Raw genomic sequence first — 24,708 nt, 5'->3', positions numbered from 1 at the left:
TGGGGCTCAAACCCACAAACAGCAAGTTCATGGCCTGAGCTGAAACCAAGAGTCCGACAGTTAACGGAGTGAGCCACCCAGGTGCCCCTGGTTATTTCTTCTCAAAAAAAAAAAAAAAAAAAGAAAGAAAAAATTTAAGTTTTATTTATTTTTGAGAGACACAGAGAGAGAGAGAGACAGAGAGAGAGAGAATAAGTGGGGGACAGGCAGAGAGAGAGAGGGAGAGAATCCCAAGCAGGCTCCACACTGCCAGGGCAGAGCTCGAACCCATGAACCACGAGATCATGAACTGAGTCAAAGTTGGACACTCAATTGACTGAGCCATCCAGGTGCCCCTCTATTTTTAATTTTTTAAGAAACCTCCATACTGCTTTCCACAGTGGCTGCCCCAAAGTATATTTCTACCAACAGTGCACAAGTGGTGTTTCCTCTACATCCCCACCAACACTTGTTACTTCTTGTTGTTTTGGTACTGGCCATTCTGACAGGTGTGATGTGACATCTCACTGCGGTTTTGATTTGCATTTCCCTGATGATGAATGAGGTTGAGCATCTTCTAATATATCTGTTGGCTACCTGTAGGTATTCTTTGGAAAAATGTCTACTCAGGTCCTCTGCCCCTTTTTTAATTGGATTGTTTGGTTTTTTTGGTGTTGAGCCATGTAACTTCTTAATGTATTTTGGATATTAACTCCTTAACAGATATATCATTTACAAGTATCCTCTCACATCAGGGCACCTGGGTGGCTCAGTCAGTTGGACATCTGACTTTGGCTCAGGTCATGATCTTGTCACTTGTGAGTTTGAACCTTGCACTGGGCTCTGTGCTGGCAGCTCAGAGCCTGGAGCCTGCTTAGGATTCTGTGTTTCCCTCTCTCTCTCTGCCCCTCCTCTGCTCATGCTCTGTCTCTCTCTCTCAAAAATAAAATACGTTTAGAGCAACGTCTTAAAAAAAAAACAAGTATCGGGGCGCCTGGGTGGCGCAGTCGGTTAAGCGTCCGACTTCAGCCAGGTCACGATCTCGCGGTCCGTGAGTTCGAGCCCCGCGTCGGGCTCTGGGCTGATGGCTCAGAGCCTGGAGCCTGTTTCCGATTCTGTGTCTCCCTCTCTCTCTGCCCCTCCCCCGTTCATGCTCTGTCTCTCTCTGTCCCAAAAATAAATAAACGTTGAAAAAAAAAAAATTAAAAAAAAAAAAAAAACAAGTATCCTCTCACATTCAGCAGATGGCCTTTTCATTATGTTGATGGCTTCCTTTGTTGTACAAAAAGCTTATTTTGGTGTAGTCCTAATAATTTATTTTTGCTCATTTGCCTTGCCTGAGGAGACACATCCATAAATATCTTGATGAGGCCAACGTACAAGAAATTACTGCCCATGTTTTCTTCTAAGAGTTTTATAGTTTTTGGTCTCACATTAGGTTTTTAATCCATTTTGAGTTTATTTTTGTGAATGATGTAAGAAATGGTCTAGTTTCATTCTTCTGCATGTAGCTGTCTAGTGTTCCCAGCACCATTTTTTGAAGAGACTTTCTTTCCTTCATTGTATATTCTTGCCTCCATGGTCATAGATTAATTGACCATATAACAGTGGATTCATTTCTGGGCTTTCTATTCCATTCCATTGATCTATGTGTCTGTTTTTTGTGCCAGTACCATACTGTTTTGATTATTAAAGCTTTGTAATATAGTGTGAAATCTGGGATTGCGATACCTCCAGCTGTGTTCTTCTTTCTCAAGACTGTGTTGGCTATTCGAGGTCTTTTATGGATCCATACAAATTTCAGGATTATTTGTTCTGCTTCTATGAAAAATGCTATTGGTATTTTGATTGGGATTGCACTGAATCTGTAGATTACTTTGGGTAGTATGGACATTTTAACAATATTAATTCTTCCAACCCATGAGCAAAAAATATCTTTCTTTTTGTTTGTGTTGTCATCAATTTCCTTCATCATTGTTGTATATTTTTCAGAGTACTGGGCTTCCACCTCCTTGGTTAAGTTTATTCCTAAGTATTTTATTCTTTTTCGGCGCAATTGTAAATAGAATTATTTTCTTCATTTCTGTTTCTGCTACTTTGTTATTAGTGTATGAAGTGCATCAAATTTCTGTATATGAATTTTGTATCCTGCAACAATTCATTTATGCATTCTAACAGATTTTTGGTGGAGTCTATAGGGTATTCTAAATATAGTATAACGTCATCTGCAAATAGTGACAGACTGTTTGCCAGTTTAAAATTGGGCTGTCTTTTTATTGTTGAATTCTGAAAGTTCTTTATATATTCTGGATTCAAGTTATTTGTCAGATACATAATTTGCAAATATTTTCTCCCATTCTGTGGATTGTCTTTTCACTTTCTTAATGGTATCATTTACAGCCACTCTGGACATTTGTGGTCAATGTAAGTATGTCACATAAATTAAATACAGTTGGGTTTTGGTTTAGATTATTGTTGTTCCATCTGAAAGAAAATCTTTGTCTTTCTCAAAGGAGTTAATCTATTTATATTTACGATTTATAACAAAATTAATTGATCTCACTCAAATTACTTTGTTCTATATATTGTGTTTTTTTAATTCCTTTTACATGACTTTTTTTTTTCTCTTTAGTGTTCTGAAGACATATGTTGCTTCTATTTCTACTAGTATTTATTCTTTAGCTTGTATTTATCAAATGGCAGTCAGTGAAAAAATAGCTACTGCTTTTTATCTCAGTCTAGTTTATCATACAATAGTTTGCTTCTGTTTCATACAGTCTATACCTTTTTGTACTCTATGGAAGACTCCAACAATTTCCCAAAAACTTCTTTTTGATTTTTTTTTTTTAAAGATTTTAAGTAATCTCTACACCCAACATGGGGCTCAACTTACAATCCTGAGGTCAAGAGTCATGCACGCTCAATTTACTGAGCCAGCCAGGCACCCCTCTTTTCAGTGAGTAATTTTCAGAGGTATTTTTCTGAGTCTTCTAGATGAGTCTTTTTCATAGGTCACATTACTATTAGTAGTAGTAAAATTATTTTAAATTTTTAACACCGAAGAAAAGAAGACATGCCCAGATTTCATGTTTGTGAACATCATGACACTAATGAGTGCTTCTCAGGTGCCATTTTGAGGTAGAAGCCTTCCACCATACTCTTCTAAGGAAAGGTCCTCATATGCATCCCATTCTAGGGCCTCAGGAATTTTTGGCAAAACACAAAAATGTTGAAAAGGAACCACGACATTTGTATGTGAAAGAAAAACCAATAAACAAAATTTCACTAATCAGTCATAAATTCCTAAAATATCTATATTTTATATGGGAGAAATCTAACGAATGTCTCTTTAGCTAATAAATGTTATCCTAATAAAAACAAAATATAATTTAAATCTGGACAGACCATTATTCTAAGTTATTTTGGCCAGAGAAAAAGCAGTTCACGTAGCATAAGTATGCAAGGGTAAAATACTATCTTTATCAACTTAGCTATGGATAGTTAGGCAATCAAAATATTCAACTCTATTTCTTTTTTTTTTTTTTTTTCAACTCTATTTCTAAACTGAAGCAGAGTGTTAAATCGATTTCTTTGAAGAAATGCAAGAGATTTAAATAGGCAACTCAAATACGGACAACCAGTAAAATGCTTCTTGAGGTTTGTCTCATGAAATTTGTATTGTGGAATTATTTCCCACTTTGTTTCTGACATAAATCAGTAACTTTCTTACAAAACCTGTGTGGGTTTCTTACCAAACATAATACCACTTTCCCCCCTTGCGTCTGATAGATAGCAACGTATCTATCAGATAGGATATCTAATAGGGTAGAATATGTGGTTATAATAAGTAGAAACAGAAATAAAGGCTCCTGGCTGATTCAGCTGGTGGAATATGTGACTCTTAATCTTGAGGTTGTGAGTTCAAGCCCTGTGTTGGGTATAGAGATTACGTTAAAAGAAAAAAATTAAAAAAAAAAAGGAGAAGGAAAGAAAGAAAGAAAGAAAGAAAGAAAGAAAGAAAGAAAGAAAGAAAGAAAGAAACAGAAATAATCTTTTTTATTTTGATCTACATAAAGTAGCTTGAAAATGGGTCCCACTCCCACCCCTGGATGAGGGGAGGATAGGAGTAATAGCTATTGTACTAGACAGAGGATCAAAAGAATGAACAACAACCCACAGAAAGCAAAGAGTATCTGAGAACACAGCTGAGTCTTCTTACCACATTCTCCAAAGGTGCTGCACCAAACACTTTAAAGACAGGGTTGGGTTTGGAGGGTGAGATACAGAGGACAATAGCTTGCTGTCCCACTCGAGTAGTATATTCATCCAACGTGGCTCGAAGTTTCCTGAATCAGAGAATGAAAAAAGAATAAAAACAGTTAAAGGAAATTATGGTGATATAGAAATTATGGTGACACAGAAACAAAACTTACTTTGACAATGTATTCTGATTAGATACAGGTGTTTTGTTTTGTTTTTATGTGAAACGTGAAAAGGGGAGAGTGAGGTTGGATAGCTCATTCATTTAAAATATGTGCATTCCTCTGTCCTAAAGACCAATGACTAGCCCACTGATATACGGGTCGCCACAAGTTTGCTTCAGGATACAGACGTGACACAATGTTGAACATGGAGAGTATAATTCTTCCGGAACCACCAAAGGGGTTTCCTCTTACTGCTACTTATAATAATAAAGATTACTGCTGAGAGGTATTCTTGTAGACTTTATCATATCATCTCCACGCTTAATGAAACTCACAAACTGCGAGACGTAAGCCAAAGTCAGTCACTTAACCAACTGAGCCACCCAGGAGCCCCGCTCTATTAGTTTTAAGACACTATAATTTCTGTCCTGGATTACTAAAATAACCTCCTAATTACTCACCCTGCTTCCTTTCTTATACACCCAAATTCTATTCTCAACATGGCAGCCCAAGGGATCCTTTTAAAATATACATTAGGGGGTGTCTGGGTGATTCAGTTAAGTGTCCTACTCTTGATTTTGGCTCAGGTCATGATCTCACAGTTTATGAGATCGACCGCCCTGTCAGGCTCTGCGCTGACAGCTCGGAGCCTGCTTGGGATTCTCTCTCTCTTCCTGCACCCCTCTGCCACTCCCCCTCCCCATACTCTCTTTCCCCCTTTCCTTCTGCCCTTCCCCCACTAGCACTCTCTCTCTCTCTCAAAATAAATAAATAAATAAATATTAAAAAAAAATATATATATATATATATATAAATCAGACCATATCACTGCTTTGGTCAAAAGCCTTCACTGACTTCTTGGGGCACCTGGGTGGCTCAGTCAGTTAGGCATCTGACTTGATTTTGCCTCAGGCCATGATCTCAGTTTGTGAGTTCGAGCCCCACACTGGGCTCCGTATTGACAGTATGGAGCTTGCTTAGAATTCTCTCTCTTTCTCTATTTCTCAAAATAAAGAAATAAACTTTAAAAAAAAAAAAAAAGCTTTCATTGACTGCCCATCTCACTCAGAACAAGAGTCAAAGCCTTATACTGGACCAAAGACCCCATGACATGGCTCTCTACTACCTTTTTTTTTTTTAAGAGACATAGAGTGAGGGTGAGTGGGGGAGGCAGGGGGAAAGAAAATCTTAAGCAGACTCCAAACCCAGCACGGGAGCCAATACAGAGCTCGATCTCACGACCCTGAGATCATGACCTGAGCTGAAATCAAGTGTCAGACACTTAACCAACTGAGCCACCCAGGCGCCCTTTATCATATATACTACTACTCTGACTCAGTCTCCTCTCATTCTCTCCCTGACTGTTCCCCAAACATGACAAGCATGTTCCATCCTACTTCAGAAACTTTGTTCTTGCTATTCCCTCTGTCTGAAAAGCTCTTTCCCTAGACGTCAACAATGCCCTTGCACTTACTTCAGATCTCTGTTCAAAGTTTGCCTGTCAAAGAAGACTTCCCAGACTACCCCTGTAAAATAAACTACTCTATATCCCCAAGCCCCAACCTTTCTATTTTCCGTACTCCACTTTATTTTTTCCCAAAGTACCTACCTTCATTTGACATTTTTCTTTTTCCCCCCACTAGAATAAGAGCTCTTTAAGGGAATTTGTTGTATTCACTGTTCTATTCCTAGAACAGTGTCTAGGAAGGCCTAGAACAATGTCTGGCACAGAGCCGGCATAAAAATTTTCTCTGAATGAACTGAAGTGATATTATACATCTATTCATCATTTCTAGTTTCATTTATTTAATTCCATAGGAGTACTCTGAAGTCTAACTCTGCCATCAAGGGATCTAACTCGGTATCCTCAACGCACCAAATAACATATGTTCTAACTGTCATCCGCACCATGAAGCGTTTGAGGAACAGCAACGATATGGATAAGGGAGCCCTCACCGAAGCAAACGTGTTTGCTGTCTCTTCCGGATAGATGGATTAGACTCAAACACATGAGGCCGTTTCCGTTTCTTTCCTGTTGCCACAGCAGCAGCAGCAGCCATTCCCACGGGACCTGAAATAACAACGTATGCGCGACATCAGGCAAAGCCTGTGAACTGTACAAGACAGAAAACAGAGGTACAAAAAAGGCAGCACTTATCTCCTAGTATCTTCTCAATACAGAATGTTCCTGATATGATCAACATACTTCATTATTGTGCAACATGAGTCATATTTTCATTTACCAATAAAACTTACAATGAATCTAAAAAAGTGATGGACTTAAACACCTCCCGACCATACACCAGCTAAATTTCACATCATGTTTTGGTTGCCAGCAGGCCCATACTGTTGAGGCAATATTCTCAGAGGTGCCAGATGAAACTGCAGCATTGAGAGGAAGAGCTTGCCAAAAGAAAACAAAATCACAGATTTCAAATCTCACTTCCATCCCTGTGCCCCTCTTTCCATTACCCCAAGTTAAAGAAGTCAGAGACAATCATTCATACTTGGATCTCAAACAGTAACAACACCTGTAAGAGGAGTATCTGGAAGAATATTATCTTAATTGGATATTCTTTCCTTACATATCTGAGAAATGTGCCTAAAATGGAGTTGCTGATCACAAAAAACCTGACGCCGGCAGGAAAGAGACGAAAACCATGCCACTCTTAAGGAAAACATGTTAATAAAAGTTGGTCTGGCTTGCCCTGAGATTAAAATGAAGCATAGGCCCTAAGGAATTATTGGAGTCTCTGATCCATGGGACCTCAATATATCAAGGACATTCCTTTTTTTTTTTCTTTTTGTAAGCAGATGATCCACTTTTATGTTTTTTTGTAAACCCTATAAAAAGCTAAAATGAAAATTATATTTACTCACATTTATACTGGCATATGTGTTATATATGTTCTAAGTGGCTCAATTAAAATAAGCCTCCCTGGGGGTGCCTGGGTGGCTGTTAGTTAAGCATCTGACTTCAGCTCAGGTCATGATCTCACGGTTCATGAGCCTGAGCACTGCGTCAGGCTCTGTGCGACAGCTCAGAGCCTGGAGTCTGCTTCAGATTCTGTGTCTCCCTCTCTCTCTGCCCCTCCCCTCCTCACATTCTGTCTGTCTGTCCTTCTCTCAAAAATAAACATTAAAAAATATTTAAATAAGCCTCCCTGAAAATCTAGACAAATCTCTCTACATGTTATTTAGTAGTATAATCAGTCTGACTTAAATAAATTCCTCTAAAGAGCCCCAGAGCAAGTCAAAAAATAAATTCATCCTTTTTACCTTCTTTTCCAACATAAACAGCTGATAGATGAAAAAAATCTTACTGATGCATTTATCCAGCATTTTATTTTTTTTAATTGTGATACGAACACTGAACATGAGACCTACCATATTAACTTTTTAAAAATTTTATCTTCGGGGCGCCTGGGTGGCGCAGTCGGTTAAGCGTCCGACTTCAGCCAGGTCACGATCTCGCGGTCCGGGAGTTCGAGCCCCGCGTCGGGCTCTGGGCTGATGGCTCAGAGCCTGGAGCCTGTTTCCGATTCTGTGTCTCCCTCTCTCTCTGCCCCTCCCCCGTTCATGCTCTGTCTCTCTCTGTCCCAAAAATAAATAAACGTTGAAAAAAAAATTTTAAAAATTTTATCTTCATTTATTCCTTCTCTGATGCTCTTCCTTTTTTTAATTTTATTTTTTTAATCTACCATATTAAAATTTTAAGTGTATAAGATAGGCACTATTTTGTACGCCAGATTTCTAGAATGTATTCATCCTGCATAATTGAAACTTTACACCTGTTGAGGAACAACTCTTCATTTCCACACCCCCGTCCCTGGCAACTACCATTGTACCCCTGTTCCTGCGAGTTTGACTAATACCTCATATAACTGAAATCATGCAGGATCTGTTCTTCTGTAACTGGCTTATTTCACTTAGCATAATGCCCTCAAGGTTCACCCAGGTTGTTGCCATATGGCAGGATTTCCTTCCTTTTAATGGTTGGATAATATTCCATTCTATATAGGAGCTCCTGGGTGGTTCAGTCGGTTAAGCGTAAGTCTTGATTTTGGCTCAGGTTATGATCTTACAGTTCATGAGACCGAGCCCCCTGTTGGCTGTGCTCTGACAGCATGGAACCTGCTTGGGATATTCTCTCTCTCTCCCTCTCCCTTCTTCCCTCCCTCCCTCCCTCACCTGGTTTGCACACACACTCTCTCTCTTTCAAAATTAAAAAAATTAAAAAAAAAAACACATTTAAAAAGATATCCCCTTCTAGATATACACATTTTCTTTAGCCATTCATCCATCAGTGAACATCTGAATTGCTTCCACAACTTAGCTATTGTGAATAATGAACATGGGAATGCAAATAACTCTACGAGGTCCTAATTTCAATTCTTCCAAATAGATATCCAGAGGTGGAATTGCTGGATCATAGGGTAGTTCTATTTTTAATTCTTTGCAGAAACTTCATTAAGTTTTCCACAGAGGCTGTACCATTTTACATTCCCACCAATGGCATACAAGGTTCCAATTTCTCGATATCCTTGCTAATATTTATTTTCTGTTTTTTGTTGTTTTTTTTTAAATGCTTATTTATGAGACAGAGCACAAGAGGGAGAGGGGCAGAGAGAGAAAGAGAGAGAGAGAGAGAGAGAGAGAGAGAGAGAGAGAGAGAATGAATCTGTGTTGACAGCACAGAGCCCAATGGGGGACTTAATCTCATGAACCATGAGATCATGTCCTGAGCCAAAATCAAGAGTCAAATGCTTAACTGACTGAGCCACCCAGGCACCCCCGCCCCCCGCCTTTTTTTATAAGAGCCATCCTTACAGGTGTTAGGTAACATCTCATGTGGTTTCAATTTGCATCTCCTTGATGATTAGTAATGTTGAGCATCTTTTCATGGGCCTGTTGACCATTTGTACATCTTCTTTAGAGAGATGTCTACTTCAGTCCTTTGTCCATTTAAAACAAATTTTTTTTAACGTTTTATTATTGAGAGACAGAGAGACACAGAGCGTGAGCAGGGGAGGGGTAGATAGAGGGGGAGACACAGAATCTGAAGTAGGCTCCAGGCTCAGAGCTGTCAGCCCAGAGCCCGACATGGGGCTCAAACTCACAAACTGTAAGATCATGACCTGAGCTGAAGTTGGTTGTTTAACCAACTGAGCCACCCAGGCGCCCCTGTCCATTTTTTAATCAGGTTATTTGTTTTTATTCTACTGAGTTGTAGGAGTCCAACATTTTATTACTAAAACTTTCAAATACAGAGCAAAGTTGAAAGATTTTTATGGCAAATATTCATATATCTACCACTTACACTCTACTATTAATATTTTACTATCTGCATCTATCCATCTTTTTTTTTTTAAGTTTTTTAAAGACTGTTTTATTTTTAAGTAATCTCTACACCCGGCATGGGGCTTGAACTCACAAGCCTCCAGATAAAGAGTTGCATGCTCTACTGACTGAGCATGAGACAGCCAGGTGCCCCCATCCATCTCTCTATCCATATCATTTTTTAAATTCTGATTCATATATGGTTCTCCTAAGTATTCAGTAGGAAAATCATGGGCTAGAGTTCTATATTTGTTTATAATTTTTTCTTTTGAGGTAAAATTTACATATACTGCAATGTAAAAATCTTAAGTGTAACTTCAATCAATTTTGAAAAATGTACACACCGATGATAACTAATCTATCAAGATATATAATAGCACTGCTACACAAAGTTCTCTTATGTCCCCTCCCAGTCAGTTCCTATCCAATCTCCCAAAAAGTACCTACAATTCTGATTTTTATCATCCTATATTAATTCTGCCTATTCTAGAACTTCAAATAAATAGAAATCATACAGAATATACTTTTTTGTGTAAGGTTTCTTTCACTTAGAATAATGTCTTTGAGGTTCATCCACACTGTTATATGTATTAGTAGTTCCTTTTTATTGATGAGTAATATTCCATAGTATGAATAAGTCATAGTTAATCCATTACCCTACTGATAGACACTCAGGGAATTTCAAGTTTTAGGCTATTAAGAATAAAGATGCTTATTTAATTTATGAATTCAATACAATTCGAATAAAAGTCCCAGTATGGGTTTTTGTGGAAATTGATAAATTGATCTTAAAATTTAAATGGAAATGCAAAAGGCCAAGAACCGCCAGAATAACTGTGAAGAATTTTAAGAATTTTAAAAGGTGCACTCCTATCAAATATCAGTAGTTACTATAAAGTAGTTACTATAAAGCAATAGTCATTAAGACAGTGTAGAACTGCCTGAAGGATAGACAAATAAACCAGTGCAACTGAATGAAGAGTTCACACACATCTTGTGTCAGAAGACCAAAGTGGGAAAAGGATGAATTATTAAAAATACGGTACTGGGGTGCACCTGCGTGGCTCAGTCGGTTAAGCGTCTGACTTCAGCTCAGGTCATGATCTCGTGGTTCATGGGTTCGAGCCCCGCACCGGGCTCTGTGCTGACAGCTCAGAGCCTGGCACCTGCTGCGGATTCTGTGTCTCCCTCTCTCTGCTCCTCCCCTGCTAACACACTATCCCTCTCTCAAAAATAAACATTTTGAAAGATTAAAAAAAAAAAAAGGGTACTGGGACAGGGGTGCCTGGATGGCTCAGTCAGTTGAATGTCTCTTGATTTTGGCTCAGGTCATGATCTCATGGTTCGTGGTTTCAAGCCCTCCATCAGGCTCTGTGCCGACAGTTCTGAGCTCGGATACTGCTTCACATTCTGTGTCTACCCGTCTCTCTGCCCCTCCCCGTCTTGTGTGCGTGCACGTGCGTGCTCTCTCTCACCCCCCTCAAAAATAAATAAACATCAGAAAAAAAATTTTAAAAACCCAACATAGTAAAAATCTTCATAACTTCTATAATACACTGTTGTAGAGCATTTATAAACTCAGGGTTAAGAATTCCTTAAATAAGACTCCAAAAGGATAAACTGATAAATTTCACAATAATATAAATTAAAACATTTATGGACAAGAAGAAATAATAAAAACTTAGGGAAAGGAGTGGTCAACAAATTGGGAGAAGATAATAAATGCAATGCATATTATCAAGAAAAGAACAGTATTAAAAATATATCAATAACTCTTACAAATCAATAAGAAAAAAAACGATAACCCAAATGGACAAAGGCATAAATAGGAAATGTGCAAAAGAAGAAAAGTGAATAGTCAAAAAAGATCTGAAGTGGTGCTCTATCTTGTCTTTCTGCACTGTCTGGAGCCTCTTGCTCAGACACAAGTAAATTCAACCAACAGCGAGATATTATTTCGTATTCATCCAACTGGCAAAACCAAAAACGATTGGCAATACCAAATCTGGTATGGATTGGAAGCAAAAGGCCCTCTAACATATTGCTTGTGGGAATGTAAGTTCATACAACGATCTGGAAAGACATTTGGAACACTTAGTAAAGTTGAAAATGTGCCCATCTTTGCCCTCTAATTCTCCTCTTGGGTATACCCTTCAGCATTGGTTTCAAACTGCAGGTTTCTGTTCTTTGGTGGTTCATGAGTAATTTGGGTTTTTTTTTTTTTTTTTGTATTTTGTGTTTTTTAAAATAAAATGGAATGAAGTGAAAGATTCTAGAACATATCAGAGAGCATGCCACTTGCAGAAGGGTGTTACTCCATGAGAAACTTACTCAGTTATATGTGCATTCATTTCTCCTAGATCACAATGTAAAATGTATCACTGTGGGAACTGTCGAGAGTTTGAAAACCAATGCCAAAAGAAACTCTCACAATTTGTACAAGAAAACACAAAATAATTTTCATTTGCAGCTACTGTAATAGCAAAAACTTATACAACCTAAATGTTATAATGATATAGGACGTATTTAGATGATGAATGGAATACCAAATAACAGTTAAAATAAAACTGCCACATTATCAATATGAATGAAATCTCAAAAAAAACCAAAACTGAATAAACAATGTTACACAGAGAGAGGATTAGAAATGATATCATTTGGGGCGCCTGGGTGGCGCAGTCGGTTAAGCGTCCGACTTCAGCCAGGTCACGATCTCGCGGTCCGTGAGTTCGAGCCCCGCGTCGGGCTCTGGGCTGATGGCTCAGAGCCTGGGGCCTGTTTCCGATTCTGTGTCTCCCTCTCTCTCTGCCCCTCCCCCGTTCATGCTCTGTCTCTCTCTGTCCCAAAAATAAAAAAAATAAAACGTTGAAAAAAAAAAAGAAATGATATCATTTATATAAAATTTAACGCATGTCAAACCAGGTTCAGTATTATTTATTGATACATAGGTGTACAGCAGAAGTATAAAAGAAATGCATGAGAATGAGAAAGATCAAATTTAGAATAGCGGTTACCTCAGTGGAGGGAGAGAAAAGAACAGGATTAGAAAAGCAGCAACCTGCTTCCCTTCCCTCTCCATTCACCTTACTTCATTATTTCCTCCAGAGTCCTCCGTGCTCTTTATTTTACTTTATTATTTGTACCCTTCTCTCCACCACTGGTCTGTAAGCTACTGTAAGAGCAAGCTCCTGCCTGTCTTGTTGGTAGTGGCTATACATAGTGACAGAGAGTATATAGTAATTCCTCAATAATTGCTGAATAGTTAAATGGTGTATCATTCCTACTAGCTAGGCCTCAGTTTCCACATTTGCCACATGAAAGTGTTAGATTAGACTCCTTTCCTAATTTTAACACTATGACAATTCAGCACATACAGTAATGTAGCAAAACTCTGTCTCAAAAGCATCTTCCTTCCTAGGAAAGAAGTTGACCTGGATTCATTATGTTAGGATGCCCTCTTCTGGGAAGTATAAAAATTTCAAAAATATATTTTGCAAACATTTCATGTGTTCCTGCCACTAAGTTTTATTTTAAAAATCACAATTCCAGAAATACACAGTGGATAATAACTGATAGTAATTAGATCGTTTTTCATTACACTTGTCTTCTTCTCTTTAAACATAGCAAATACTAAAAAGATGAAATACGTTGGCTATTCCCGATAATTGATTTACTGTTCAGCTTTCCCTAAATATCTTATAAGATCAATGTTCCTTATACAGTATCAAACCCATCCAGGCATGGCTTACATGGAGTCTTCCACATAGTGCTTAACATACAATGTAAATAGCAAAGAGAATGGTACAAAATATAGCCCAGCTTTAAGTCATTTAGTGGCCCAGAACATCTCAAAACCTTAAATTGGATTAAGATAATACAGGATTTCTAGTGTCCTTGGGCATCTGGCAGAAGCAAAGAAAAATCCTCTCTAGAGGACAATAATATTATTCTAGACCCCAAATTATTTCTACAAGTAAATTTCCAAACACACCGTCCGGCATTCATTTAAATATAACCAATACATAAAGAGAAAAACTAATGTAAACAAGAAATAGCACTAACAACATATAACAGAAAAAGACTCACGGGCACTTCAGAGAGTAGAATTACCAAATATACTATAAAATCATGATGCTTACTTCACTCACAGAGAATAAAAAAACTTTTTTTTCCTACTACAACTAGAAACTATAATAGTACAAATTTGGGGAGAAAAAAACGTACTAGAAATTCTAAAACAAGAAAAAAAACTATATTACTAAAATTAGCTTTCTCAGTGATCTCAGTGGACAGATTTAAAAGCACCTTAGACACAGTTGAAGAGAAAAATTAATAAACTGGAAAAGAGTTTGAAGAAACTCAGTCTACAGACTGAAGCATAAAGAGACAAAATGATAGTAATACAGAATAGAAGGTAAGAGACATAAAGGACTCGATGAGAAAAACTAACATATTTAATTGGAGTCATAGAAGGAAGAGATGGAATGGAGCAAAGGCAAAACTTGAAGCAAAATCTATAGTGACTAAGATTTTCTGGAACTGATGAAAGACATCAATACACAGATTCAAGATGTTCAAAGAATCCTAAACAATTAAATGAGAAGTCCAGAGCCAGATACAGCACAAAAACTGAACACAGGAAAACCAAACCAAACCAAACCAAACCAAAACAAAACAAAAGACAGAGAAGATCTTAAGAACAGTGGGAGGTGGGGTCTGTGTGGGAGATAACCTTCAAAGGAGCAGCTGTTAGAATAAAGGAGTTGAATTCCAAAAAGCAAGGATGGAAGCCAGGACAGTGGAAACAGTTTCTTAAATATGAGGGGGGGTGGGGGAGGAGATAAGTACCAACCTAGAATTCTATACCCAGTAAGAACATCCTTCGAGACTGAAGGTTAAATAAGAACATTCTCAGACAAATAAAAACTGAGAGACTTCCATGATGAAGGAAATACTAAATGGTATCTTTAAGTAGAAGAAAAATTCTCAGAAGGCAAGTTGGATATAAAGGAAAAAGTGAACAATGGGGCGCCTGGGTGGCTCAGTTGGTTAAACTTCCAACTTCGGCTCAGGTCATGATCTCACGGTTCATGAGTTCGAGCCCCATGTCGGGCTCTGTGCTGACAGCTCAGAGCCAGAAGCCTGCTCCAGATTCTGTGTTTCCCTCTCTCTCTGCCCCTCCCCCACTCACAGTCTATCTCTATCTCTCTCTCAAATAAATAAAACCTTAAAAAATTTTTAAAAAACGAACACTAACAATGGATAAAACAAAAAATAATGTCTTGCATGGCTTAAAATACACAAAGAATCAATACACAGAACAACAAGAGCATATAGATCAGGATCAGGGGAATAAAATCCGAGTGTTCCAAGAAACTTGCATTATCCCTAAGAGGACAAAAGTACCAGTTACAGAAGACTTCGAAATAAGTTAAAGATATATTATCATTTCTAGGGGTACCACTCATCGTAAAAATATGTATAACTTCCAAACTAACAAGAAAAAAAATTAAAAATTTTCCAGTCCCTCCAAAACATGAAGGAAATGTAAACAAAGAATAAGTGGGATGAAGAGAAAGCACACAATAAACATGATAAATTTAAACCGAAATATACCAGTGACTACATTCAATGTAAATGGACTAAATGCTTTAGTTAAAAAGTCAAAAGACTGTTGGAATGGATGAAAAAACAAAAACAGTCATATCGTTTATATGATTCTAAAGCTTCAGTCTCAGTATAATACAAGCACAAGTTGTAAATGCAAGGTTTAAAAAAAAAAATCATGAAGGTATGATATGGAGATATATGTGAGAGTGCCTGCATCCTAGGCCCTTTCAGATATGCACAATACCAGAGGTAAGCGAAAAATAAAGAGCATCTGATCCAAACAACATTACCTGCAGCAGCCAGATGAGCGGTGACCTCATCAGCCGCTGTAGAGTTGAGTATGTCTGAATCATCGTAAGAGGTGTCCTCAGGAGAAGAAGGAGAGTCTTCATCAGCACTCAGCATACTGTGCTCAGTGTAGGTGGCCACATGGACCTGCTGTACTTGTTGGGCAACTGCATGGGCTTCTATGGTAGCCATGTGTTCAGTTTGGGTCACTCCGTGTTCCTCCATGAAGATTCACTGTCAGAAGAAAAGGCAAAGAACAGAATTCAGTGTGTAATATAACACAATGCTTATACTAAGCAATATTTTCCTTAAGAGCAGAGGAAGGCTACAATTTCACTACATACCTCACCACACCAAGTCATAGGAAATGGAAAGCACCATTCAAATATGACCTAAAAATGGTAGAATGTTTCCCTGATGTAAAACCATTCTGATAGAAATTCACTGTGCTAATTTTATGCCTCAGGTCACAAAACCTTAAGTACTCTTGATATCACATATAATAATAAAAAGATACTTTAAAGAACAATAAAAAGATACTTTAAAGATCTTGATGACTCGCATTTGAAATTGTAGACATAAAAACACTTAGTAAGTGGGGCATGTGGGTGGCTCATTTGGTGAAGCATCCAACTGTTGATTTTAGCTCAGGTCATCATCTCATGGTTTGGTTTGTGGGATCAAGCCCCGTGTCGGGCTTGTGCTGATAACATGGCACCTGCTGGGGATTCTCTCTCCCTCTCTCTCTGCCTCTCCCCCATTTGCGTGTGTGCGCATGTGCACTCTCTCTCGCTCTCTCTCTCAAAATAAATAAACTTAAAAAAAAACCAGGAAGTAAATGAATACTTAACATTTTCTTTGTATTTCAGACAAATGGAAGTTAAGCTTTATTTTTCCCAAAAATAAATCACTTAAAATGGTCTTTCTGCTTATAAAACTGTGATTCTTATAAACCTTGATATGATAAAGTAATTTTTTAAGTGTATTTATTTTGAGAGAGAGAGAGGGAGAGACAGAGAGGCAGAGAGGGGCAGAGAGGGAGAGAGAGAGAATCTCAAGCAGGCTCTGCACTATCAGCACAGGGCCTGACATGAAGCTTTATCTCACGAACTGTGATATCATGACCTGAGCTAAAATCAAGAGTCCAACACTCAACCGACTCAGCCACCCAGGTTCCCCATGATGCAGTAATTTATAAAGTAGTAACATAAAGGTTTGTACTTCTATGGCAATTTTAATCTGTCCCCTCTTCCCCCTCAACCTACAGAAGTGTGTTATCCTTAAAAATTTTTTTGAAGCAAACATACATATGTTCATATACAAAAGTCAATTGCTTTCCTATATACCAATAAACAAGTAGAATTTGAATTTAAAACACGTTGCCATTTACATTAGCAGGTGAACAAAAAACCAAAAAAACCAAAAAAACCAATAAACAAAAACCAGAATACTTAGGTATATAGCTAACAAAATATGGGCACGATCTATTTGAGGAAAACTACAAAACTCTGATGAAGGAAATCAAAGAAGAACTAAATAATAGAAACAGATTCCATGTTCATGGATAGGAAGATTCAATATTGTCAAGATGTCCTAAATCGACCCATGGATTCAATGCAATCCCAACTGAAATCCCAGCAAGTTATTTTATGAATATCAAAACTGACTCTAAAGTTTATGTGGAAAGGTAAAGACCCAGAATAGCAAACATGACACTGAAGAACAAAGCCGGAAGATTGATACTACTCTGTTTCAAGACTTATTAAAGCTACAGTAATCAAAGCAATATGGAATTAGTGAAAGAACAAACAAATCAATGGAACAGAATAGAGAGACCAGAAATAAATCCCTATAAATACAGTCAACAGATCTTTGACAAACAAGCAAAGGCAATACAACGGAGCCAAGAGTCTCCTCAACAAATGGTGCTAGAACAACTGGGCATCAAATGTCAAAAGTGACTCTCGATAGACTTTACACCCTTCCAAAAATTAACTCAAAATGGATCATAGACCTAAATTAACATGGAAGACTATAAGACTCCTAGAAAATAACATAGGAGAGAAGTTAAGTGACCTTTGCTATGGTGATTACTTTTTACAGACAACATCAAATGCTTGATCCACGAAAGAAATAATTGAGAAGCTGGACATCATTAAAAATTTCTGCTCTATGAAAAGTACTTTCTATGAAGATAATGAGAACACGAGTCACAGACTAGGAGAAGATATCTGTAAAAGTCATTGGATAAAGGACGATTTTCCAAAATATACAAAGAACTCTTAAAACTAAACCATAAGAAAATGAACCACCTGATTAAAAAATGGCGAAAGACCTGAACAGACACCTCACCAAAAAGTTATACAGATGGCAGATAAGCATGTGAAAAGATGTCCGATCATGTCATTAGGGAATCGTAAATTAAAACAGTGAGAGAATAATATACATCTACTGGAATGGCTAAAATCCAAAACACCAATACTACCAAATGCTGGTTAGGATGTGAAGCAACAGCAATTCTTATTTATTAATGGTGGGAATGCAAAATGGTATAGACACTGTCGGAGATCGTTTGGAAGTTTCTAACAAAACTAAATATATTCTTAACACACAATCCAGTAATTGTGGTCTTTGGTATTTACCAAAGAAGTTAAAAACTTATGTCCACAAAAAAAAAAAAAAAACCTGTTAAGAGATGTTTACAGCATATTCATAATTGTTATACCTGGGAAGTAACTGAAATATCCTTCAGTAGGTGGATATCCATTCAACAGAATGAATAAATCAACTGTGGAACATCCAGATAATGGAATATTATTCAGCATTACAAAGACATGAGCTATTAAGCTATGAAAAGACATGGAGGAACCTTAAATGCATAGCTAAGTGAAAGAAGTCAATGTTAAAAGGCTACATATTGTATGACTACAACTATATGAAAGGTCTGGAAAAGGCAGAACTATGGAGACAGTAAAAGAATCGGTGGTTGCCAGGGATAAGGGGGAAGAAAGAATCAAAAGGTGGAGCACAAATTCCGTAGGGTGGTAAAACTACTGTGTATGATACTATAAATGGTAGAAAATATGTCATTATGCATTTATCAAACCCATAGAACGAAAACACAAACAGTAAGCCATAATGTGAATTATGGGATGATAATGGTGTGGCAGTGTAGGCTGACCTATTAGAACAAATGCACCACTCTGGTATGGAGGATGTTGGTACTGGGGGAGGCTGTGCCGGTGTGGGGGTGAGGGGGGGTCCATGGGGAAACTATGCTCTCCCCTCTATGTGTCAATTTTTTTTTTAATTTTTTTTTAGCGTTTATTTATTTTTGAGACAGAGAGAAAGAGCATGAACGGGGGAGGGGCAGAGAGAGAGGGAGACACAGAATCGGAAGCAGGCTCCAGGCTCTGGGCCATCAGCCCAGAGCCCGACACGGGGCTCGAACTCACGGACCGCGAGATCGTGACCTGAGCTGAAGTCGGACGCTTAACCGACTGAGCCACCCAGGCGCCCCATCTATGTGTCAATTATACCTCAATAAAGGTTAAAAAAGAAAAGAAGTTCTGACACATGCTACCACATAGATGAACTTGAAGACACGCTAAGGGAAATAAGCCAGTCCAAAAGGACAAATCCTGTATGATGGATTCCACTTATATGAGGTCTCTGAAGCAGTCAAATTCATAGACAGAGAGCAGAAGGGTGGTTGCAAGGCGTTGAGAGGGGAGGGAAAACAGAGGGACTGCCTCACAGGACAGAGTTTCAGTTTTGCAAGATGAAAAGAGTTCTGGAGGTTACACAGCAATATAAACGTACTTGACACTACTGAACTGTATACTACGAAATGGTTAAGGTGGTGGGTACATTTTATGTTATGTAGATTTTTCCACAATTAAAAAAAAAAAATCATCCCTGACATCAGTGTAACTACTGTGTGAAGGATAAATGAATGACATCATAGAGCAGAACAATAAAACTAGCCCTTATTATCTTAAAAAAAAAAAACTTTGCATATTGTTTGATTTAAAAAAAAAAAAAAGAATACAGGGTCACTTCAGTGGCTCACTGGTGAAGTGTCCAACTCTTGGTTTCAGTTCAGGTCATGATCTCATGGTTTGTGGGATCAAGCCCTGCGTCGGGCTCGGCACTGACAGCACGGAACCTGCTTGGGATTCTCTCTCCCCCTCTCTCTGCCCCCCCACCCCGCTCATACTGTCTCTCTCTCAAAATAAATAAATAAACTTTAAAAAAATATTTAAAAAGAGTACAATACTCTGAAATAAGTCAAAGACAAATGCTATGATTTCACTCATATGTGGAATTTAAGAAACAAAACAAGCGAACAAAGAAAAAAAGAGACAATCCAAGAAACAGACTCTTAACTATAGAGAACAAACAGATGGTTACCAGAAGGCAGGGGGGTGGGGGGAATACATGAAGGGAATTAAGAGTCACTGAGTAATGTATGGAATTGTTAAATCACTATATTGTACACCTGAAACTAATATAACACTGCACGCTAACTATACTGGAATTAAAATTTAAAAATAATTTTAATTAAAAAAAATTCTTAAAGGTAAAATTTCTCAGTCAAGAGTATATATATTTTAAATTTTGATGCTTACTGACAAGCTGAGTGTTTAATCTCTACTTGTATAACCCACCCAGCCACCCACCCCCACTCTGGAATTCAACCAGCATGCAACAGAATAAATACAGCACTGCATATCTAGAGTTTACTAGTAAAAAAAAGAAAGGCAGCCAGACAGCTATAAGTATAGCCTTATGGCTATAAGTAAGAAGAACATACTTATCTATTCAAGCAAAATTCTTCTATCATTTTTATTCTACTCTATTGTAAAACTCTCCTTTTCCTTCTTTGAAGACTTCTGATTCTGAGATCCTTGGTTTCTCTGAGTGATTGCTTTGTTTCTTTCTTTTCCCTAAAGGCCTACCCCTACCCTTACCCCTCCAGAGAGCTTTCTTAAGCCCTATCTTGTTATGTCTTCGTTCTTCAGGTCAACTGGTTCCATGTAGATGATGACCAGATCTTCGCCTTTCAGAGAGGCTCTTGATTTCTGTTTAATATTCTTGTGTTGTGTCCAAAAAAAATTTTTTTTGCTCTAACTTTTTATTACCTTCTGTCACTCTCACACCACTATACATATAACAACTCATCCTTCTAACTCTGATTCCTAACTTTGGGACTATTCAATTATCTCAAGGAGTATTCTCTATTTCAAAATAAAATTCACTTTAATTACAAAATAAAACAACCACATGATGTCTCAAATCTACAAAGGTCAGGAATCACTGATTATCATTTGACCCCCCTCTTTCCACACGTTCTTTCTGCTTGAGGTCATCTCCCCAGCCCTGTATCTCTGTGTGGCATAATGCTTTTATGATTGTTTCTTCAAATGGAGCTTTGGAAGATACCTGGTAAAATAGCATGTATTTAATAAGAGAAAAAAAAATTTTTTTAAAAAAGGTAAAACGTTAACATTTGGGAAGTGTGGGTAATGAGAGATCTTTATACTATTTTTGCAACTTTTCTAAAAATCTAAAATTATGTTGAAATAATTTTTTTCTTTTCTTCCTCTCCTCCTCCTCCTCCTACTTTTCCTTCTTCTTCTTCTTTTCTTCTTCTTTAAAGAAAGCTATCTAGTAAGGTTTCTTCCATATCCTAAGTTTGGTGTGTTTCAGAATATTCAAGGGACTATATCCTATCTCCCAGGTTTGCACATATCCAAAATGCAATTTGGACACACTATTTAAGTTGCACAATTAAACACAATATACGAGAGGAAAACACCATGAAATACTGTTTTTCCATCCATTTCACTGTTCTAGAGTGAGAGACAAACTACGTAGGTCATTTTTAAATTCTGGGTTCTTCAAAATTGTTTTTAAATGATTTGGGATTAGATGGCAATCTAACTGCCTTTCAAAGGGATTTGTCCACCATGCACTTGGTGTAATGGATTTCCATTTTTTCCTGCAGAATGCGGTCCGCGGCATAAATCAATACGGCAGTCTGTTTCACAGGCCTGTCACTTGTGCCCAGTGCCTCATCACTTTCCACCTCTCTCCCCATCCCACCCTGCAGCCTCTCTAACCATTTCTTTCAGCACTCTGTAAAAAGCAAAGGCAAAGGTATTTCAGACTTCTCTGAACCAGAGAGGGATACTTGTAAATGATGCTTTCGATGTTTTCATAAAATAACACATAAAATAGGGTGTTTAAAGCCAGATATGACTGGCGCGCGCGCACACACACACACACACACACACACACACACACACACTGCTGGAGGTCATCATTTCTAGTAAACCATTTTAGCTTTCATCCATGCGGAGTCAGATTCTGCAGACAGCAAAACTGATAGGAAATGCTAATAAATGAAAACAGATAGTAAGAATGTTTAAAAACAGCACAGACTATTATCAGATTGTCCAGGACGCTTGGGATAAGTTACTTAACCCGTAAGCCTCAATTTCAACATTTGTTTTTAAGTGAAAAGAAAACAATAGTACCTGTCCTCAAAGCATATGAGGTTAAACGATATCACCCAGATAAAGTGAAAAACACAATGCTCAGGCACATAAATGCTCAATATTAATTATGATGATGACATCAGAATTCCTCATACCCTTTATGGTCATACCCTTCTTGACTCAATACCTGACTAGTCTTGCAAGGACTGGGTCTCAATTTCTTTATCTTTACATGAGACATCCAGCTCTGAGTATATGGTTTTCTTGTGTGCAAGATTTTGAGTCGGGCATCTAAAAAGCCCTTCCTTATTATACTAACTCTGGCAACTGAGATACTGTCCTCCTAGACATAAGGAAACAGTAGAGAACCCACAACTCCAGCCTAATTGCATGAGAGTGCACAAAATGGAGAGCTAGTAGATGAACCTACAGTGACTCCTCCAAACAGATGTGAGAAGCAAGGTGAAAGCAACTTGTCACTCTAGATACCGCATCCAAATGACGGTACATGTGGGGCCAGTGATGTTCAGCAGATTAGTCAACACTCCATTCAAGAAAGTCATTCCCCAAAACAATAACATTGCATTTAATAAGTTTACTAAAACCTTTCTTTCTTAGCTGGATCATCATGGGGTTGGGAAGGAGTGGTCTGGTACAGAGGAGTTCCTGCTCTTGCCATTCTGGGCCAGGAAGGGCGAGACTGAAAGGTAATGAAAAAGGCCCAGAAAAACGGATTTGCCTGTCTCCAAGCACCCTGGTAGTTGAAGTCAATAACGCCTAGGAAGCTACCGGAATTTGGATGACACATCCAACAGAGTTCAATTTAATCTAATCCACACACAATGGGTAAGATTAAGTGTAGAATATTTTAAAAAATCAAAGTATAAAGAGCAGGCCAGGAAATCCAATCGAAGTATAACTTAACGTAAAGGAAACCACTCGGCTAATCAATAGCATTATCATATCAAAAGAAAAACTGCCAAGAACTGCCGAAGGGAAAATCTCAGAGCCAGGCTGCATCCACAGTCCAAACCAGGCAGAGTAAAACCAAGAGGTTCAACCTATATTCTCGGACATGTCCAGAATCTAAACTCCATAACTAGGATAGAAATTTCGCTCGACAGAAGAGCCTTTCTCAAGAAAGCCTAAAGTTAACAGTAGAATTTGATTCTTGGGGGAATGTAAAGTAATGGATCAAAATCTCAACACAGCAGGAAAAAAAAAACTGCACAAGAAAGTCAAGGTGAAAAGAGCAGCATGGGTAAAATGTAGCTTAATTCTGAGTAATAAGTGGAGCTTAAGACTAGAAGAATCCATTTGACCTTCCTAGGAATATTCTCTTTCAAATAGCCCACTGGTGATACCGGACTTGAAAAAAATATCCTCCCACACCATTGTGCTCTCCAAAGAGGGAGAAAAAATGAAGCCACAGTCATGTAGACAGTTGATTGTTTTCCATTTTCAGACTCCAACTATAGGTAAAAATGCAGAAAACTAAATATAGTACAAAATAGAATGTAAGGGTTATGAACCATGACCATGTAAAAGCACAGATAAAACTGAGAGAAATGAGGAAGAAGGGGTGGGGGAGTGGAGGAATGGCTAGGAGCAATGACATCCCATCTTCATGCAGTGAGGGAGTCAGGAGATGCTATTAAGAGCTAATGGAAGGGGCACCTCAGTGGCTCAGTTGGACTCTTGATTTCAACTCAGGTCATGATCCCAGGGTCGTGGGATCAAGCCCCCCATTGGGATCTGTGCTGAGTGTGGAGTCTGCTTAAGATTCTCTCTTTCTTTCTCTCCCTCTCTCTCTCTCTGTGCCTCCCCCCCATTCACACTCTCTATCAAAAAAAAAAAAAAAAAAGAGGGGAGCCTGGGTGGCTCAGTCGGTTGAGTGTCCAACTTTGGCTCAGGTCATGATCTCACAGTTCATGGGTTTGAGCCCCGCATCAGGCTCTGTGCTGACTGCTTGCTCAGAGCCTGGAGCCTGCTTCAGATTCTGTCTCCTTCTCTCTCTGCCCCTCCCTCGCTCACGCTTTGTCTCACTCTAGCTCTCAAAAAAAAAAAATAAATAAAAGTAAAAAAAAAATTTTTTTTAATAAAAAAAAAAAAAGAGCGAATGGAAGAACTCAGTATGATGATGTAACCAACAAAACTAGAGGGGAGCACAGGGAACAGTGAGGTAATCCTTATACAGAAGGAAATCAAAAATGCCCACATCTGATAAACCAAGAAGTGGTACTGACATATTATTTACAGTTACAGAGTGCTTATTGTTTGACAATATCATAAACAAAATTTAACTATTTTATATATTTTATAGAGATACAAAAATGGTCAATCATCTCTGAAAAGGAGGACTTTTCAGGGGGTAGGGAAGAGTGTGGCAAAGGCCATTGATTTTTATTATAAATCCTTCTACTTGATTTTTTATCATGAGTGTATACTTTGGCTTCTACCAAAATAAACTTTTAAAACAAATAACGAGAAGATAGCCTTCCGAACTGAGCCTTTTGAAATTTAAGTGACATATTATAGCAAATTGTCACTAGAAAAATCAAATT

The 24,708-nt window shown here is 38.1% G+C and overlaps 1 protein-coding gene across 3 annotated transcripts in view; it reads right to left on the bottom strand.

The window, feature by feature from the left end:
- The window catches only part of NRF1 (nuclear respiratory factor 1), a 146,136-nt gene that overhangs the window by 81,413 nt on the left and 40,015 nt on the right, over positions 1 to 24,708 (bottom strand). For all 3 annotated transcript variants that reach the window (XM_030308422.2, XM_030308424.2, XM_030308425.2), the window contains exons 2-4: positions 15,644 to 15,875; positions 6,360 to 6,474; positions 4,199 to 4,325 (exon numbers count right to left, since the gene is read on the bottom strand). In XM_030308422.2, the coding sequence (XP_030164282.1) occupies positions 4,199 to 4,325; positions 6,360 to 6,474; positions 15,644 to 15,866 (465 nt within the window). In that variant the 5' untranslated portion in view covers positions 15,867 to 15,875. The remainder of the gene's footprint in view (positions 1 to 4,198; positions 4,326 to 6,359; positions 6,475 to 15,643; positions 15,876 to 24,708) is intronic.

The sequence above is a fragment of the Lynx canadensis genome, chromosome A2 (assembly GCF_007474595.2).
Source record: "Lynx canadensis isolate LIC74 chromosome A2, mLynCan4.pri.v2, whole genome shotgun sequence".
In the NCBI taxonomy this organism is placed as follows: Eukaryota; Metazoa; Chordata; class Mammalia; order Carnivora; family Felidae; genus Lynx; species Lynx canadensis.
This window is presented reverse-complemented; position numbering and strand designations above follow the sequence as displayed.